The sequence below is a fragment of the Trichoplax adhaerens genome, genomic scaffold (genome assembly GCF_000150275.1).
Source record: "Trichoplax adhaerens TRIADscaffold_8 genomic scaffold, whole genome shotgun sequence".
Classification (NCBI taxonomy): Eukaryota; Metazoa; Placozoa; class Uniplacotomia; order Trichoplacea; family Trichoplacidae; genus Trichoplax; species Trichoplax adhaerens.
The window spans coordinates 2,281,352-2,302,964 of record NW_002060950.1 but is presented as its reverse complement, the minus strand read 5'-3'; the positions used below and the strand labels follow the sequence as shown (position 1 = coordinate 2,302,964).

Sequence of the window (21,613 nt, the reverse complement as noted above, 5' to 3'; positions counted from 1 at the left end):
TACATTAATTAGTATAATACCATTACTAAATATACATGTCGATATTCTCAGACTTAGATAGCTACAAGCTATCAGGTGTTAAGACGCTTAGCCTTCGTCCTCATACAGCTTAATTTTTAGAGATTAACACACCTTATAAACCTACAGTAAATTAACTGCTAACAACTTCTGTTTTTATCTCATTTCTACCATCCTATTATCAGCTACAAGCGCATTAAAACATAGCAAATAACCTTATCTTATCTATTCATAAGCATTCATTAATCGACAGTTACTTAATTAGTAACGGCGTACCGTGACACCAGCTCACTTCAAGCCATAAAAATTTTGAATTGCCATCTTAGAGTGTATAGAGCATAACATACAGAGTGCACAGAAAACTTTTGATTAATGTTAGCTACTTACTGGATCATAGTAATTTTTAGTACAAAATGATATTTCGCATATTTAGCTATTTAATTTCTGAGATCGTTTTCGGTATAGCAGAAAGACTGTTTTACTTTTAAACCTTAAAAAATGTGCTTACTAATAATTTCGAACAATTATTTAGTATGACCACGGCAAAATCAATTAATTATCGAAATTTAAATTTGTAATCACTATAGGGCCCAAATTAAACTTTTTTTAATAAAATTAATAAGCTTCTTGTAAGATAAAAGATTTCACATACCATATTCTCTTCATTTTGGTTTCTATTAATTAATCGTAGCATATCGACAATGCAGCAGTCAATCGGAAGCAGCATGTTCCAATGGACAGTGCATCAATATAAAAAGCGTCTGCGATGGTTATCAGGATTGCTTTGACGGTGACGACGAACAATATTGCGGTATATTGTAGATTATATTAATTCATGTTTGAAACGGAAAAGAAATTATAGTAATAAAGCTGTTTATTAATAAATATTGATACTATACATTAATAATATTTTACATATTTATTTTCAGGACTGAAAACATGTTCTTATGGCAATTTTAGCTGCCATTTTCATCGTTGTGTTGATAAACAGAAACAATGTCAAAATATCCACGATTGTATGGATAGTAATGGATTAAATTGCGGTAATAATAAGCTTTTTTAGCACAAACTGTAAGATTTCTTTTTCGTATTAACCGCGTGTGCTAATTTACTAGTATATAAATGTAGCTGACATTTCTATCAGTATAGCAAGAAATTAAGATGAAAAATATATATGTCGCATGATCCTAACTCGATCGAATATCAAAAATGGTCTAGATAATATTTTTTCAATCTTATTCCTATTTTTAGTTAATCCCAAAAGCTGCAATAAATATTTTACTGCAACATCAGGCAGTATCAGATCGATTGGTTATCCAAAAACATATCAAAATAGGAATACATGTCATTATACTATTTCTGTTGATCCTAAATATTTCATTATTATTACATTTGAAGACATCGAGATTGCATCTTGTGACGCATGTGGATGTGAAAGCTTACTTATTAAAGATGTAAAATGCTCAACAAGCAAAACAGTAAATATGAGAAGATATTGTGGTAAATCTATTCCATTACCTTATATTTCGTGTGGCAACGTTGTCGAACTGACATTACTTACTAATGCAACCTATCGACAACAATCGAAATACTATGGATTTAGCTTGAAATACAAAGCCATAGAACAAGGTATGTTACCATTAAGGACACAATTTTATTGGTATGCTTCCATTATCGAATTGTATAATTAACTAATTTATATCTAATTTGTCAATTCTGCAGCTACGACATGTCCTTCTCAACATTTTAATTGTAGTTATGGACAATGTATACAATCTAACAAAGTTTGCGATGGCAAATATGACTGTCCAGACTGGAGTGATGAATTGAATTGCGGTAAAGATTGCTATATCTCATACAATGCTAGAGTACTTACATAATCACACTTTCAATTTAGTCATCATTACTAGCTTGATAAATATTTCAGATAATACAGGCATAAAAAATTAATTTCATAAAATTAGATCTTAAAGTACCGCTGGTATACGAAATGCTTATACGAACCATTCAAGTACCGTAACGATCATCGCAATAACAACTATTTACAATATGAGTTGTATCGACAGTTATTATCACTACATTGCTTCAAAATCTTACAACACCAAAATAGAAATTAACTGCCTCGTGTTTGAGTTATTATCTCTGTAGGCAATTGTAAGATGAACCTGGTTAATAAAGTTATTTTTTAGTGTAAAAAACAGTAGACCAAGATATGTAATTAATGTAAATTTTATAAATAAATTCCATTCATAAGCTTAAATACCGATATCGCATAAGGTTACATTGAATAGATGAAATAAGTGACTTTTAGAAGATCACTATAATTCAACGAATACTTATAAAATACTTGCTTAGTATCATATAGTCACCTTAAATGGGAAGAAAAATAGTAGAGCAGCTGCTTTTCCAGTTTCCAAAACTGAAATGCAACGCAATTACCAACAATCACTAATTTAGTTTGTAATATAGCAAGGCAATATAAAATTACTGAAAAATTAATAATAAAGATTAGCTCCTATGTAGTAGCTTTCACTATTAATAAAGAAAAAGCACAGTATTCATCATTATCTATATTGCGTTTAAAGTTTGAAACCCTTTATACATATAATAAATTTTACGTTCTCCAATTTCTCTACAGGTTCGACATCCAATTGCAATCTAGTCTTTAATCAGTCATCAGGTTCTATTCAAATTCGTGGTAATCAAAGTTATCCGAGCCATTGTTGGCAGTACAACATAAAAATAACATTGCCAGTACATCATACAACAGAATTAGAATTTAAATCTGTTGATTTCGATCAAATTGGCAGGAAATGTCAAAATACCATCGATCTATTCCTACCGACCATTGCTAAAACCTATTCAATTTGCGATTTTAAACTGCACAACCGATTTATCAACATAGGGCCTATAACTTATCTAACAATCTATATTCGCAATCGGTATCACTTCATCGTGAACATTAAATATAAAGCAGGTAAATACTGCCCACGAAAATTTATTTCTAACATTTTTCAATAGAAATTTTGCATCATTTGTTGTTTTTGGATTGTATTATAGGATCAGCATGGAGTCTATTTGGCAGTAACTTGTATAACTTCATGTTTATTTACTATCAGCAAAGTTATGCTACAGCTGAAGAGCAATGTCTTCAATATCAAGCACATCTAGTATCAATTAAAAATCAAGAAGAAAACCAATATTTGGCATCAATACTGTTTCGACCAATCTGGTTGGGTATTCATATAAGTAGTTTTAGTTTAGATCAAAACGATTACCCAGGATTCCGCTGGTTTCCTGATAATGTAAATAACGTTAATTACACAAATTGGGCAAAAGAGAGCGAATCTCAAGTTTCTGGACCAATTACATTAGAAAATGGAAAATGGAGAGCTAAAAATTTTACTGATCGATTAGGCTATATCTGCAAGAAAGGTAGAAATTTTTAATAGACGATCAATATTAGATATATATAACTACCAATTAGGATCACGGTACCATATCGCCTGTTAAATAATTTGCGAACTGGTCAGCACTAATAATAAAAATTATAATAATTTCAAATCCCATTTCCTTTGTCTATTTATGTCCTTAGAGCTCGTCTGCAACAGAACAATCATCGATGATTCTGGTATCATAACTAGCCCAAATTATCCACATAACTACAGTGTTAATTTGAATTGTATCTATCACTTTCCAGCCCGTCCAAATAAGACAATTATTTTAAAATTTGATTTGATTGAGCTCGATATTAGTGATGCGAGCTGCTTAGGTGATAGAATTTATCTTTATCAAAATCAAGTGGACTACGTAGCCGGTCCTATTTGTAGTTCCACCGCTGTCGGAATACCTTTCCAATCAAATTCTAGTCTAAATGTAAGATTTCACAGTAATGGCTTATATACTGGAGTTGGATTTACAGCGAAATATTATTACGGTAAGTAAGCAATATTTACGTACTGGTCATATATTTCATCAATCATATCAAATCTCATCTAAACATATTTTATAGCTCTTGATGAAGAGATCTGGCATCAGATTAACATAATGAATGTTCTTGATGTACATAATTTTGCAGTTGAAACGTGCCACAAAACATTATCCGGCCAAGGGAATATAAACATCTCAAGTATAGATATGTCAATACCAACAAATAGGAGTTGTATATACCAGCTTATGGCCACAAAGTCTAACGAAACTATCGTTTTATCCATAAATAAATTTCTTTCATCCCGATCTAGCGGCCAGTGCGCTACAAGCGACGATTACATTGAGATCTTTGATGGCAAAGAAGCTACACTGGATAATCTAATAATTAGAATATGCCAGCAAATTGATGATCAAGGACTTAATTATACCATCACATCATCAATGAGTATCATGACCGTAGTTGTAGTAAGAAAGTGGAATCCGTCTAATACAGACCGTTCGTTTCATTTACAATCAAGCTTCAAATCATCACCAATATTAGGTAATTAATGTGATCTTTCAAAATATTTTACTTATTAGCAGTTTTCACCATAATAACATAAATTACTACGTCCTTTTACGTAGCACCAACGGAAGTTGATAATTATTGTGTCGGTCAATCAATACAGCTACTTGCCAACGGATCAAATTCGGAATATGTCGTAACTATTAAATCGAAAAGCAAAACAGCATTTTCAGAACTTTTCTTCGACAGTCTTACCCTCTCAACTGTAGAGAATCAATCAAATCAGATATATTTGAATAGGAAATATGCTAATTATTTAGAAATTACTAGCCAACGCCAATCCAAAACAGTTTTAATTGCAAAATTATACCATAACTCACCACAAATTGATAAGATCATTGTCAATAATAGCGATATCACTACTGTACGACTTATTGTAAAATCCATTCATGATAATCGAGCATCCATTGGATTTAGTGGCCACTGCATTGCGAATACAAAACTAGGTACTGTGTCAAATTTAACGGACCCGATATCTATGTCCATATGTTTTATTTAAATATTCCTAAACCTTCTTTAGTTAGTAAAGCAATAAAATCATGTGACTGAGTAAATTCTTAACTATACATTTACTCCCTACTTTCCGATCTATCACTATTTTAGCATAATGATTTAATCACCTTTATAGTATAATTGTCATAAAATTTCTTAATTGCTCGTTGTCATGACTAAAATTTCCATCTCTGTCTATACCTTTCTACCTCCAGTATTTCTGATCTTAAATCATCATTATCCTTTTATGTTAATTTAGCGAGTTCACAAGGCAAGCTCATCAATACTGTAATCCAGCCTGATGCTAATTTGCTCTCAACGTTATATTATCCTAAAAATTATCAACCCATACGGACATATACTTATTCCATCCAGACTGCGAGTACAGCAAACCATATACCTTTCATTGCTCTCTCTGCTCAAGATCATCCATCACGGTATCTTGAAGGAATTGGCTGCGTTCATGCCTTGAATATATACTTCAGTTCGACTACAGATCGCGTACCAGCATTTCATTTCTGCCAGAAAACGCCTAATATGACGATTATTTCACCAGAGAATATCATCAAGTTAGAATTAGTGCCAAGTAGCATCCTATTAAAAAATCAAATTCGATTTCAGCTGCAATATTCAAGCTATGAAGGTAATTTTATGCTCTAAAAGCCTGTATATTATATATGCAGTTTTATCTATTAGAGCTAGTAAAAACTATGATTGCATTATTCTAACCAAAACTTGACCATATATAACTTATTAAAATTTGCCTGCATAAACTCGAACTAGATCGATGCAATTCAACTTGGTCCTCATTAGAGGAAACTCTAACGACTCCTCGTTTCCCTGCTGGTATACAGTATAACAGACCATGCTGGTTCCAAATTCAGCTAAAGTCTGCCACTCAAGTTTATTTTCGAATTACAACCACTATCAGTAAAACGAATGTAAATTTAAATCAGTATTTAAATTTGACCAACACCACCCATCGATTAGATTTAGCAAGTCAATTACCACATTCAGCTAGCGTAATTTCCATTTCTTCAAGATTTTTCATATCTGTTAACATGAAAGAACTTAAATTTGGTGAAACTATTACCATCAGCTACAAAGGTAACATTCTACCGTTGGTATTAGTACTATTGATAAATCTAATAGCAATCTCACTAAATCTATTAGGAATAGGTAATAAAAACACCTTCAAAATATTCTTCATTTAGATATTTATTTTTCTCCTAACAATTATAGTAAATGATTACAATTTTATTTGGCTAAGTATGCGTATTGCTAATAGTAACAAATATCATTTACAACATTTCTAATGATAAGTATAGCGTAGAATAGTAACAGAAATTAGGCCGTCCTTTAGTTCGCCAGAAACATTTTATTGTATCCTAAATACGTGCTATGTTAACATAACAAATCATGTCATCGAAACGACAGCGAATTTACAGAAATCCTAAGTAGTACCTTAGCTCTTCTCTATGACTTAATATCAAACATTAACTATTATCTGTGTACTATGCTTTTACATTAGAAATAACACAATTTACACCCATCCACGTCAAGAAAAGCACTACCTTTGAATCACCGAATTTTCCAAATGGGTATCCGTCTGACGGAATTTATGTCTATTCTCTACAAACAACATCCTCATTAAATCATATATATATGAGTTTCTCGACCATTTCTCTACCTCTGCCTGTGGGTAATCCTGAACAATGCTACGATTACGTTGAAATACGTGATCATCGTCAAAGTTTAGCGCATTTATGTCAACCTAATTTAATTACGTCTATTGCGTCCAGAGGAGATCGATTGCAGGTGATTTTTGTCACTCAAAAACGTAAGAAACCTTCAACTTATCCAGGATTTAAAGCTACTGCAATCTCTGTCCAACAACCAGATCTGCAGAAGGGAACAGCTGGTAATACCTTTATGAGTATTATAGAATAAATTTTCTCGGGTATTTTATAGTCATCACTGACTCGTATCCTCATTAATCTTATAGGAATTTGCAATGTCAGCAATCAACTAGCTAACTTTGGTTCGCAGTCAGATACAGTAGGATGGAATCCAATTACTCCAACCTTTTTTAATAGTCAATGCCGCTTTACAATTCTTAGACAACCAGAAGACAGTGGAACCTTACAGGCACAGCTGACTGTTGATCCTGAATTTTCATCGAATGTTTTGGCGTGTTCTTCGACTATAACCATACATGACGGAAATGATAAGCTAATAACGGCATATCCTGATCATTATTGCTTACTAAACCAAGAATTGCCCAAGTCTTTGTCAACAACTAACAGCGGCTTAAGCTTTGAAATATCGTTTGGAAGCGTTGCTTATCAGGCAATTCATAAGAGAAAGAAGCTTTTTAGTTTGAAGATTTCGTATATTAGTAAGTTCTGTTTAATTTGTACAATCTGATATTATACTAGTATACCATGTGTATATGAATTTCTTTTCATAGCCTATCGTAATGTTAGGATCTAGTCTTGACATACATAGTCAAACGATTTAACAACTATCTTCTTACATAAAGTCCTACTAAGTCTTTAATTTCTTTACGTTTCTATGGTAATAATAATCCTAGAATCAGAAGAATTTTGGTCGGGCTCAAAATATAGATGTTCATTTGAAATACCATGTCTGTGGCAGGTTGATAACATAGATGGTCATCGTTGGTGGCGAATTCTCTCTGCGAAGAATGCCTCTGACAAAGTTATTGGTGCTGCTGAGATTGGATTATTAAATCGTGATCATACAAAGGGCCGAGATGGTCAAGGTAATTTTCACGTAATAATCTATGTAATGATATTACATACATAGGCAAAATACAAAAATATGAAATTAAATTTTTAATACTTAGGGCATTATTTGGTTCTAAATCCTCTCAATCAATTTACGCCTGCAACCAATGCCTCTATTTCTACCACTGTCACCATTCCAGGCTCTAGCCAAGTTCATGTCGGCTTCTGGCTCTTTCATGGATCAAATTTCCCGATCAGAATATACCTTACCTATTCAATACTAGGCGTTACACAACCAGTCAATTCTACAAAGTATTGCTTGCAATTTAAATTAATTGCTGATTGGTCATTCGTTCAATTTCCTATACTGAATATACCCAAGTTAAGCAAAGGAATAGCCGGTATAAATGTAAGTTCATTTTATAGTATGTATATGGTATTGCATAGAATGCAGAGTTTATAATATTGTCTGCATGTATTTATCAGAAAGTTAGTAGCAATGGCATCCAAATGTAAATTGACGTTAATGTTATGACCATTACGAGATTTTAGATAATAAAATATCACTAACCAGACTATTCATTCCAATTTTATTTCACTTAGCTAAATATTAGAGTCTGGCAAGAAAAACCGACAGATTCTTTAGCAATCGATGATATTATAGTGTGTCTAAACTGTAATCTTAATAACACAGGTAAAGTATATAGCTATGAAAATTAAAATTTCTTTAGCTGTTCTATTATGCGCTGTAATCCGAATGAAAAAAATTGGTTAGCTCAGTTAAAGATATAAATCCAAGATAGCCTCTACCGTACTTTTAGTATATCTCCACGATATTTCTTGATTATCATATATTCCCACTTTCCAGCTCTCTAATGTTAGTTATGTTGTTAATTTTTATTATTGAAAACTTAGATTGTCCAAAACAAGCTAATATGCAAGCTAAAGTATACGATAGCAATGGGCAGATATATTTTCAATCACCCTGGTATCCATTTTTTTCGCCTTATACAATGCAGTGTACAACCCTTCTCTCCATTCCAAAACAAATCAACAGCTTTTATATAAGACTCAAACTTGTGGACTATACAACTAATCGACCATTAATCCAATGCGCGATCAATTATTTGCAAATGAAAATTGATACTAATACACGAATAAATTTATGTCCGAATGACTATCCGGATCAAATAATAGCTATAAATACCAAGACTCCGATGCAAATTCTTAATTCATTTTACGAAAAAAATATCGAAGTAAAATACAAGTTTCACTTGGAAAATTTTTTAGGTAAAATATTTAATTTTTATTTTTATTTTACATGGTAGTTTTGTTATTAAAATTCATTTAGCTTTACTTTTATGTACTCTCGTTAAATTAACAATATTTAAAAAGTAATCGATCGATAGATATTTACAATCTGAATCATCTTGTATAAAGATAAATTAAGTGGATTTGCAATTATTTATTTCAAATTACAGCTCAGACGCAGCAAAAAGAACAAATTATCCGTCTAAAAAAGGTCACTGACGTTATAGAATTTACATCACCAAATTATCCATTGCCATATCCGCTCATAAGTGATTTTACTTACAAATTAACTATCGATCCCGGGCACCGCATTCAAATTGATATACAAGACTTGAAGTTTGATCATTTTCGCCTACCACTAGATGACGATTGTACGGAAGACAACGATTACCTAGAAGTAAGAGATGGAGCCTTATCCACCTCAGAATTAATTGGAAAATTATGTAAAGATGTCAAAATTGTCATGGTGGCTACATCAAATTGGTTATGGGTTAAATTTCATTCTAACCGGCTTCGGTATTCAAAAGTAGAGAAGGGATTTAAGGCCGTGGCCAGTAGATTTAGTAAGTATTAAACAATTTTGTCAAAGACTATCTGAAATTTCATAAAACATTAACCTTAAGCATAGTAGCATTGAAAGTATTACACCATGATACATAGCTAATCGCACCAGCCTAGAACTCTTCCATTCGCTAAATGTTTAATTTCGCCTATATAAACGTATCGTATCATTACTTTTAAATATTCGAAATAACTCTAACTTATTGAATCGCAATAGTTATTACTTCTTACTGAAGCTATCTTAACGCTAGAATCGTTAAAATTACGATATTTGGAAAACCTTCTCGTAGTTTGTTATTGATCTAATTCTTATCATGATTACTTCGATGTAATTATAAATGACGGTCAATTTCTTTTTCAGATCGGCAAGCTAGCTGTTCGAGAGTTTATACAACATCCAAAGGTTCGCTGGAGATTGACTTAACTAAGAATTGCACTTACAGTATTCGAAGCCAGGATGATGGAGTTATTGCCTTGAATATCCAAATTGATGGCCTTGAACTACTCAACAGCAGTGAATTAACCGATTTAAAGTCTCATAAAATAGATATTAAAGACGCAATTAAAGCCTTTTCGCCAACACTTAGCACAATTGATCTGTCACTGATGCCTTTCTCTCTAGAAGCATCTAGCAATCAAGTTGACATGCAATATATAACTAAATCATCAACACTATTGCAAAAATCTTCGCTGGCTCTTTCAGTCAATGTATCTTGGATAACTGTTGGGAAAATAATCGGTAAATTTTATCTTCGTTGATATGTTCCTGTAATAGTAATCAATTCTTTAGATCGAGCTTATCTGCTGTATAATAATTGTTATTCATGTGCTAGCTTCAGCATTAGGCCAAGTTACACAATTTAATCCAGACCGTAACATTAGCTACTGGCATACTGAGTCTGCAAAAAATTATTGGATAACGAAAGGATCAGGTACTGGTAGCATCTGTTGCTACGGTTTATATCGTATGTTATGAAACTTCAGCTAATTTATCTTTATCGCATAACATTTGCATCAGTTAGCGATAGTCTATAAGTATATCAACTTATTTGGTGTATAGGTAACAGTTTACAACCGATAAATGAAAGATAACTTACTATTAGAACGTAATATTAATAGATTTCTAGTAGTCTCAAAGATCTGAGTATTATATGACATCATAGATATACAATTGAAAGTCTTCTATAAACTACTCGTATACGGCACATTATTTTATCAAATCATATCCTTTACTTAATACCATACTAGCTACTTAGCACAGCTTCTTCATAATCGTTCAGGCCAGTTTAGAAGTATATACAGGTTCCAATTAGCCAACAAGCCAACAACGATTTCACTAAAGAGCCCTTATATCTCCAGTACTACAAATGGTTTATGCATGATCTTATGGTATAAATTCCCAATTGAGTCAAGTATTAATTTACAAATAAAATATACTACCATCAACGACAGTAAGCCAATCCTGGTATGGCTATCTACGCATCCTGTAGATAACCAGTGGAGAGTTCAAACTATTCCTATTGCTCTCACGAAAGTTGTACAGGTTAAAGCTTTATGGATTACTAATAAATCTAGTTTCTATGCTTATGTGATACCTAGATAAGTACATTAAATTCCAATTTATTTCCACATCAGTTTAATTAATTATAAATAATAATTAACATTCTGAGATAGATTGAATTAATCATATCAAGTGGAGGATACGGTACTAGTCTAAATACCGTAGATATTGGATACATGGAGATACGCAATAGTCTATGTACCCACCCTGTCCACTATTCATTAGGTAACGCTATTATCAGATATTTTTATTCTTCTTTCCTACCTAATAAACTCCTAACCTATACCACTTTTAATTTTATTTCCATTAGGTTCTAGCTGTCATCAAAAAGTGACATCCGATTCATCGTCTAGTTTCTTTCAATCACCAACATTTGATTCTTCTATTAAAACCGTAGCTAGCGATAATTTCTGTACTTACCAACTACAAGGTCGTGATCGCTTTTTGAAGTTAATTTTTATTAATTTCAACATCGGTGATAGAAATTCCAAGCATTGTGCGGAAAATTATTTAGAAATTCGAGTAGGTGATAGTTCTCAAGGCACTTTACTTGGTCGATATTGCGGTCAAAAATCGCCAAGTATGGAAATTACACCTGGATCGACGTTATATCTGCTTTACAAATGGAATGCGACTGGGATTCAAATTGGTAATAACACGAGAAATTTTGGATTTAGAGCGTACATTGTCGATTCCAATACTCAATTAGGTATAAAATTTATTTTTGGGGGTAAACTTAAAACATTTTCCGATACTGTTTCTGATTCAATTATTTCACTTACCTAAATTTTTATAGGTATTAAAAGCGGTAATTGCGATTTTACAGAGACAGCATTAAAAAGAACAATGATTCTTCCAATTCCATCAACTCTTACATATAAGCTGGCAACATACTGCTTTATAATTAATCACAGGCAAGGTGTTGGCATCCATTTTACCTACAATATGTTTCATTTAGGAGTTAATATTGGTAATCAAGATCAAGTTGTCTGTTCTAAAGCAGCTATTCAACTAGACAGTTTGAAGAACTTTCAAGACGGACTAGTCTCAAACTCTCAATGTGGCATTCATACCTCGAATACATTCCAACGGCTAATAAACGGAATTAACGCAACTATAGCTATGCTCAATTTTCAGTACAATCCCTATGGAGTATTTGATCACCAATATGTTGTAAATATTACCTACCAAATGCAATTTGGTAAGTTTAACAAACCACTGCATTAAACTTGCAGAATCATTTTAAATAATAGTGCCTCAGTGCGACAATTTCATGAATTTATTACTTACTTGTGGTAGTTACTAAATCTGCTTCAGTCGTTACGATATATTATCCCCTCAATTTTTTAAGATCCTTTCGCATCTTAGATGATTTCATCTGATGAATTTTGTAATAATTTCAGCTAATTGTAGTACGTAAGGTGGCTAAGAGGATGAAACGACGCACTTGTACTATTTATAGTATAAGACTAGGCGAACCAATACAAATTTATATGTCGTCAATAGTCATCATGCTATCTAATTTTTCACGTCAGATTTTTCATTATTTTATGATTCCAACTCCACTAAAGTATTTCCTCTCCTCAAATTAATTATTTAAGATAAAAACATAGGGTGTATACCAGGAGAATATAGATGCAGCGACGGCCTATGTCTACCTATGTTAGCTTTTCCCGATACCTATAGATGCAATTCCGTTATTGACTGCATCGATGAATCAGACGAATATAATTGCGGTAATTAAAATTATAATTTCGCTCTTTGAAACTATTAACGTATTGCAAATATAATTATTAATTTAAGAATAAATAATTTTATTAACTTAAAGTAATTCTTAATCAATTAACAGTAACAAACAGCTCTGGTTGTAATTTCAATTACAATTCCAATCATGGAATTATTCAGTCTTTTGGTTATCCATCGCGATATCACATTGGGACAGAATGCTTATATCACATTCAGCTAAAGGATCCCAATAGCAGAGTAGTCTTAACGTTTAAAAGATTCTATCTGAGACCATCTATAAACTGTAAAGAAGATTATCTCGTTGTTCGAGACGGTAACACCTTAGCCGCACGAAGAATTTATCAAGGTGTATATTGTGGTTCGGCTATACCTCCGGTAATGATTTCTTCTTCATCATCGTTACTGATCCAATTGAGAATTAGCAGTTCCGCAAGTCTATTGGAACTACCTAAGAACGGGGGTGGATTTTTTGCATTCTATCAATCTTTATCATGTAAGCTGTGAGAAAATCAGTAAATTGTGCAACATTAGCTGATATATCTCTTCATCTTTTACTATTTTCTCATTTTTAATACGGTATGCATAATGTGTGCTTTAGAATTCGTGATGTGTCGATTATATTTAGGCTATAAGTACGTATTGATATAAATAAATTTTTATTTTAGACTATACACCTTGCCCTAAAGATAGTTTTCAATGCCAAAATGGAGAATGTGTAGATGCAACAGAAAGATGCAACGGTGAATTCGCTTGCTCTGATCATTCAGATGAATACCTATGCGGAAATAAGACTGCACGTAAGGGTTTTACTATAGTTATGAAATATGAAATATGCCCATTTGAGTGATCATTTGCTTAAATGTCTACCAAGTTATTGCGGTAGAATTTCAGCACAGAAACTTTCATAGATTTTCTTCAACAGCAAAAAATTCTTTTACACGTCGAGATTTATTTATTACATGAGTTTTTAAATAGATTTGAGTTACTAACGGTACCATGCTGGTTTAAATTTTTCGTTTATCACTATCGAATATGCTACCATAAAATACTGCTTTAGTTTCATCATATAAATACATCTTTTATACCAGTAGAGAGTAAGCTAACATCGTACAGGTTTCTTAACATTTCGCCTAAATATCTCCTTATACGCATATATTCTATTCTAACATTATTCTATCATGATTTTTATTACTAGTTCAATCGTGCTGGCCATCAGAATTCCAATGCAGTAACGGCCAGTGCGAAAATAAACACCAAGTTTGCAAGTATTCATCTCATTATTGCCAAGATAATTCTCACTGGAGTTTCTGTGGTATGATAACTACATCTTAGTTGATGAATTTAGCTAAGTTTTGAGTAACTTAAACCCATATACTGATATTATGTCCTCTCCTTTGCCTTATAGGAAGGAATGCTTCGAAATGTGATGAAATTTACCACGCTAAATCCGATAAAATTAGTTCATACAGGTTCCCACAACTGCCATCCAATCAATCTCAGTGCATCTATACTATACAACCGTCTGGAAATATATCGGAAATCACACTACAATTTAGTCGTTTTTACCTACCTAATAGTCGTTACGATTGCCAGCAAAACTATTTAACTATATCAACTGAATATGAAAGACTAGATACAACCAGGCGATACTGCGGTAGCCAAAGTCCAGAGAAAATGACTTTCGTTGGCAACGTGTTGTACCTGAAATTGGTGGTCATAAACCATTTTAATCAAGGAGGAGGATTTAGCCTATTCTATAGAAATAATTCAAGTAATACAGCATAAATTACTATCCATTTTCTTAAACAATAATGAAATCGATATACCTTAGTTTGCTCAAGTATTAACTAATATCTCCATTCCTCAATAGATTTATCAACTTGCAATGAAAATCAATTTCAATGTTACGATGGCAGCTGTATTCAGCTTGCAAATACATGCGACAACATTAATAATTGTCTCGATCATTCTGATGAAATTTTTTGCCGTAAGTTTGAAATAAATTAAATGTAACTACATCTTTGATTGAAATCAGGCTCACTTCAAAGAATTAGTAACTAAAACTTCTAATAAATACTATGCTATAGTACGGTACTTCTCTTATAATCGATCATTAAATCTGCAAATGGCTTTTATTTTATAGTATAAAAAAGTAATTACTTATTAGAAGTAGCCAGTAATATGTTATCATAATATTTTTAAACTTTGTTAATTATATTTCATGCTTATTTACTTTTTATATCTATTCGACCAAATTGGACATGAACTTAAATAGCTAACGTAACGGCGTGTTGGAGTAATGATTTTAAATGTAACGATGGCCAATGTGTGCAAAATGATTACAAATGCAACAATGGATATAAATGCAAGGATAACTCGCAACAGATTGCATGTGGTAGAAAAATTATGAGGATATACTTTCTAGCTCTTATTTAGCAAAACCATATTCCGACCTAAATTCAATTCTATGTAAAAAAAAATTTCTCTAACAGGGCAATCAGCATGTCCAGTTTGTCGGTGGACTAAATGTCGTAAATGGGAAACATTGTGTAATCACGTTATAGATTGCCAAGATGGATCAGATGAACTTCATTGCGGTAAATATTGGAATCTAATAGGGTTGTATCATAGAGACTATCTACAATGCTTCAGAGATTAATTTGAATCATTAATTCTACGTCTATATTATAACATCATAAATATATACTTATCCATACTTCATATAGCCAATATTACTTGTCCAAACGCTTGCATTTGCAATAGCACCTCATTAGACTGCCGAAACAGAAAACTACAAATTTTGCCAAGCCCCCTCAATGTTGATCTTACCGCCATGTTAGCTAATATATTTAATTCATCTCTATTCCTATGTGCATAGTCGTTTAAAATGATATTTTGAAATGTTAAAGGATAGCTTGCACCATTAATCAATTGAAATTAAAAATTTCTTATATTGTCTTGCTTTAGTCAATAAAATTTTACCACATGCTGCAATTTTAGTTATATAATACGCTGCATAACAACTTATATTGGTTTACTGTAGATACTTATCGCATAATCAATTTGAGACATTGCCAGCCCAGCCGTTTTCAAAATTATCTGATGTAGGATTCCTGTAAGTCGTAACGTTAATCTCAACTTCAACTACTACTACATTAAAATCGAGCAATCTTTATATCAAAGCTAAAGCATGGATTGTAATCTCTTTTAGCGATTTAAGCCATAACCATTTATTCCACGATGGAAGCAGTAATGAATTCCTAAAAGGCTTGATTCGTCTTTATGCTCTGTATGTTGAACTATTAATATGATGATGTCTTATTCAATATTTAACAATTATTCATCTTAATTACTGCATTTTGAATATTTTTCGAATCGATTAGGGATCTAAGCTACAATAACATGACGATCATTCCACAACATTTTCTTCAAAATGTTAAAAGGCTACGTTCTCTGTTAGTAATTCTGTTTCGTGTGTAAATTTGTGCTTAGGAACACATTAATCTTTTAATGAAAACTGACTATATATTTTCCACGTCAAAATAATTTAGTTTAATAATGAACAAATAGCGCAGCTAAATTTTCTTACATTATTTAGGTATATTCAAGGAAATTACGTACAAGAAATTGAATCTGGAGCTTTTTCTGAATGTGCAGAACTTCGAATTCTGTTAGTACTATCTTCTCCATACAATAATTTTCTCGTACACATAGTGAATCTATTAAATGTATCTATTATTAATTTAATCATATTGACCGAATTTCAAAAATTTATCGATCTCTTATTACATCTGTAGCAATCTAAGCAACCAACAGCTATCTACCATTCATCGATCCTTTTCTCAGTGTTTCAATTTAACTGTCTTGTAAGTTGTAGCCGCATTGCTATTTCTCTCTTATATTTTATCATTTCTAGAATTATGCTGATTTTACCATCTTTAAATTTATAGGAATCTGGCACAGAATAGTTTAAAAAATATTTCTGCTTTAGCCTTCGATGGCTTGATGAACTTAGAATTGCTGTATGTTTACTTTTAATATCAACAAAATATTAAGTAATCTTTGTAATCACTTGGTATTTATTTCCAATAGCGATTTAAGTTATAATTGGATAGAATTCATTGAAAGCGGCTCATTTCAAGATTTAGCTCAATTAAAAACATTGTAAGTCATTTTAATTACTAGCTGCTTTCACTGAAAGAGGCATAAATACATACATATAGTACTAGCTTGCTCATAATATTATATATCTATCTGTATTATAATAATATTTATTCAAACTATCACTATCAATTTCACTAAATAGATTATTACAGAATAATCAATTGAAATCAATTAGCTCAGATGTATTCTTTGGAATGAATAGTCTTTCAGAATTGTAAGTCAGATCGCATTTGAAGAGGATTAAAAGATCTAAGCTAGCATAATTTTATTGAGCTTAATACTTTATCTAATATCTAGGACAATATCAAATAACCCTTTTGATCTTGGATTAATCGCTGAAAATACGTTTCAATATCTTACTCATTTGCACTATCTGTAAGTATATATAAAAGTATATATACATATATACATATATGTAATAGTCAAACGACTAAAAATTAATATTAGAGGTCGTAGAGCAAGTAAATCTGAGTTACGATAACAGTAGAAAGCTTAATAATAGAATAGCTTGTAAATTTAAAATTCTGTAAACGAGTACAAATTATTTCAAGCTACTATAATTTTAAGGACCCATACCTGTTCTATTATTTACTTGTATGTATGTATTTACCTTATGATTACTTTCATTTATTATTACTAAAATTTGCCAGGCGGCATAGCTATTTCTGATCGTTACCGATATATTACTTACAGTTAAGAGTAATGCAATCCTCTTAGGCCAATGGAATTATTTAATCTTCGGAAGCACTCACTAACCCTATATTGATCTCACTAGAATAACAAAAGCAGTAATTGAAGTAAATATTGCTAGCATTTTCAGTCTTCAATTTCATTTGATACTCTTATCTTCAATTTTCAGACGTTCAAGCAGTACATATTTCTGTTGCTTGAAGCCTGGCATTAAACAGTGCTACCCCGCTTTAGATGTATTATCATCATGTCAAGATATGCTTGCTGATAAAGTCTTGAAAGTTATGGTTTGGGTTATGGGTGTATTCGCAATTCTATGTAATCTTGTAGTATTACTATATCGCTGGAACGTTAAAATAGAACAGAAAAGCGTTCCAAGCTTTTTAATCTTAAACTTAGCTTTCGCTGATTTTATGATGGGAGTTTATTTAATATCAATTGGTATAGCTGATCGCTATATGCAAGGTAGATATGCTAAAGAAGAGAAAACATGGCTACATAGCCCATATTGCAAAATTTGCGGAATAATAAGCTCAATATCAAGTGAAATGTCGGTTTTTACCCTATTAAATATGACTATAGATCGTTATTTATGGATTGTTTATCCATTTTCTATCAACAAACTGGGAATAAGAAAAGCCAAATTCATTATGTTTTGTGCTTGGCCTACGACATTACTGATCTTTTTAGCACCAGCATTTTCACAATTAATGCCCTACTTCAGTGGATTTTACTCCTCGTCTAGCGTATGTCTACCCTTCAGCTTATCGCCAGCTCGTAATACCGCTTGGCTGTACACTTTATGCTTATTTATATTTTGCAATACAGTTATTTTTATCATTATACTTACATTATATTTAAATATGTTCATCGTAATTAAACGAACAAATCAAGCTGTTCAATCAACTGATGCTCTCAATCAACGCCGAATTATGATTCAAATGATGCTGATCGTATTTACTGATCTTGCCTGCTGGTTACCAGCTATTGTTTTAGCAATATTAACATTTTTCGGTGTCAATATTGGTGCTCGAACATTTTCGTACTACGCCGTACTAGGCTTACCTATTAATTCAGCAATTAATCCGATACTATACACAGCGACGACAAAAAGTTTTAAAGAAAGATTAATGAGGTCATGGGCCAGCTCTCGGCGAACATCTGCCACTAAATCACAAGTTTATTCCACCAGTTCAGCTAGCAATACAACTATTAACAGCACAAGAAGGACCATTAGAAATTTTACGCCCACAGTTCCACTTGAAGCCATGAAAAGTAAGTATCGAACACAGAGTCATTTATTAGATACCAGCATTCAATTAATGGAATATATAAATATATGGTGTTCTAAACTGATTTCATCAATCCATCTAGAAACCGCTGATAAACCGCCAATTGTAAATATTAGAAAATGTGGCCAGCTAAAAGAAGGACAGGTATTAAATTTAATGATAATACGTATATAAGGAGCTTGGCCGGTATATAATGTTGCTTTTGTAACGAACAAATAAATTGCTTAGTAGCCATTTTGTCTAGCTCGTTTATGTTTATAAGCAATCTAAAAGTACCTAGCAAAATTTAAATAATGTCCTATACACCAACAGTGCAGTATATACCTTAAGATCCTTTCATCTATGTTCGTAACAGAATCATAAAAAGTATACTATTCCTACACTCAAATATGTGTGCATAATCAGCACCACTGAGATAATGATCTCCTTTTTTCTTAAATATTCCTACGTGTCAATTTGCATAGCTACACAACTATTAAGCGATTTACGCTTCATGGCAGATCTTCAATATCGCAATATTTAAATAGGCACCTAGTACTTCGATAAGCATATAATATTGGATCTGTGTTAACCGTATTTCTATAAATTACAGCTATGTAATTTTATTCTTTTGCTCTAAAACTTCTTTATTAATTTACAATAAACATAACACATAACTATTGCATGTTAGTATATTTTCCATTTTCTTATTGACACTTCTTCTCTTCCTTCTGTAGTTTCTTATTATGGCAGCTTGGCTGAACTGGAAAAGCGATAAAGTATTTGGTATGTTGAAATCATTCAGTAACAAAGAGCGCAATATGTGGGCTAATGAAGCTAGAATATTAAGACTATTATCGAAAGAGTCAGGTAAGCCAGAAGGAATTGTCAAATTTCTTTGGTTATCTTCCTACTCTGAACTTCGATATACCTGTTCACCGGGTGAAAATGTAAACGATATTCTTTTGCAACTGTAAGTCTTCACTGCATAATTGCATATTGTAGGTTTTTGGCACTACTACATTAAATTAAGAACTATTATTTACTAATAATTTATAGTAAACAGAACTCTAAATAAAATAATAAATTTTTAATGCTTTACAGAGTTATATGCACCGAGCTAATTTACGGTGAAATGCTTTGCAAAGTCATGAAAACCAATTCTCAATCGCTTAGCATCGGTAACCTATACGACATCACTCTGGATATATTGGAAGCACTAGTCTATATTCATCAAAAAAACATAGCTATTAATCTATTAGAGGACGACTCAATTTTATATGGATCTAGAACACCAAAGGTATGTATACTCTAACAAGCGGATTTACCCTAGGCATATGGAAACGAACATAACTATTTCAGCTTATTCCAATTTGACTACTGTTAGTATATGTTAAGAAGATAATTTCACTAAACTTCAAACTTCATTTCTACAGGGACCTAAAACTGCAATTTTATATAATTTTACTTTGGCAACAAATGTTGATAATGGTACACAAGTAGAGAAAGATATACAACTATTCGGACACCTTATATTAAAACTCTTGAAGAAGCAGGATGAACCCGATAGTAACTGTAAAGGTATTGATAATGTGGGATTAGTACATGATGATGGTCAGTGCTCGGATAACGATTATGAAAAGAAGCTACACATGCTAAGTATTGTAAGTATATTTTATGTATTATTAAACAATTCTATGTATGAAGCTATAAACATACTTCAGCTATTCAAGTTTGACGCTGGCCTCACTTTAACTATTTTTTGGTTCTATTGCTCGCTCAAAAGATTAATAAGCGTTCAACACCGTATCAAATTTATTAATGAGATCAATCTGATATTTTTTGAGGAAGTGCCATAAATACACTTTCAACTTGTAGTTTGCCGACATAAATTGTGCCTAAACCTACTGTATTAATTTAATCCAATCCAAAAATATTGGAACATTACAGATTTTGGTTCATTAAATATTCTGTAGAATTATCTTATCAGACAGCTGATAATATTTCTATCGAAAATTTCTCAAGCTATAGTTACAAAATGGAATTGTAAAAAGTCTAATTAAATCTAACTAAGTATACGCCTTTACTCCTATTTTACTCTAAAATTTATATACTAAGACAAAGTCGAAATTATTTCCTTTTAATAACTAGTGCGAGGAAATTATCAGGCCTCCCAGCGATGAAGAATTCATCAAAAGTTATAATAGTACAGAAGTATTGGCAATGATGAAAAATTGGATACGAAATTTTTAATTGCAGCTTCAATTTATTGGCGCATAGAACGAACCATGAAAAAGAAAATATATTAAATCCTGAAACATAGGAGAAACAAATTTTTATTAATAAAATGTTATGTAATGATTTTTAGCTCACCATTATATACCCGGTGCGATCTAAGCTAAAAGATTATAAATAGTTCAGATTTATCATATTATAATAAGATAATGATGAAACGCAATGGTCGTTAAACCCATACTATTAAATATCAGACAACAAATTATGTTATTGAATAAATAGCAATGATTACGTACTTCTAATTATAGTGAATATCAAG

The 21,613-nt window shown here is 32.0% G+C and overlaps 2 protein-coding genes across 2 annotated transcripts; both read left to right on the top strand.

Moving 5' to 3' along the window:
- Positions 1 to 744: 744 nt before the first annotated feature.
- TRIADDRAFT_28140 (uncharacterized protein) lies at positions 745 to 14,941 on the top strand (the record flags this gene model as incomplete). The annotated part of the gene is made up of 3 exons (XM_002114784.1): positions 745 to 829; positions 1,741 to 1,854; positions 14,805 to 14,941. Coding segments are annotated over 3 exons (336 nt in total), but the record flags the coding sequence as incomplete, so codon positions are not given.
- A 3,143-nt stretch (positions 14,942 to 18,084) lies between these two features.
- Positions 18,085 to 18,924, top strand: TRIADDRAFT_15553 (uncharacterized protein; the record flags this gene model as incomplete). Its single annotated transcript, XM_002114783.1, has 1 exon — positions 18,085 to 18,924. A coding segment is annotated over one exon (840 nt), but the record flags the coding sequence as incomplete, so codon positions are not given.
- Between the last annotated feature and the right edge of the window lie 2,689 nt (positions 18,925 to 21,613).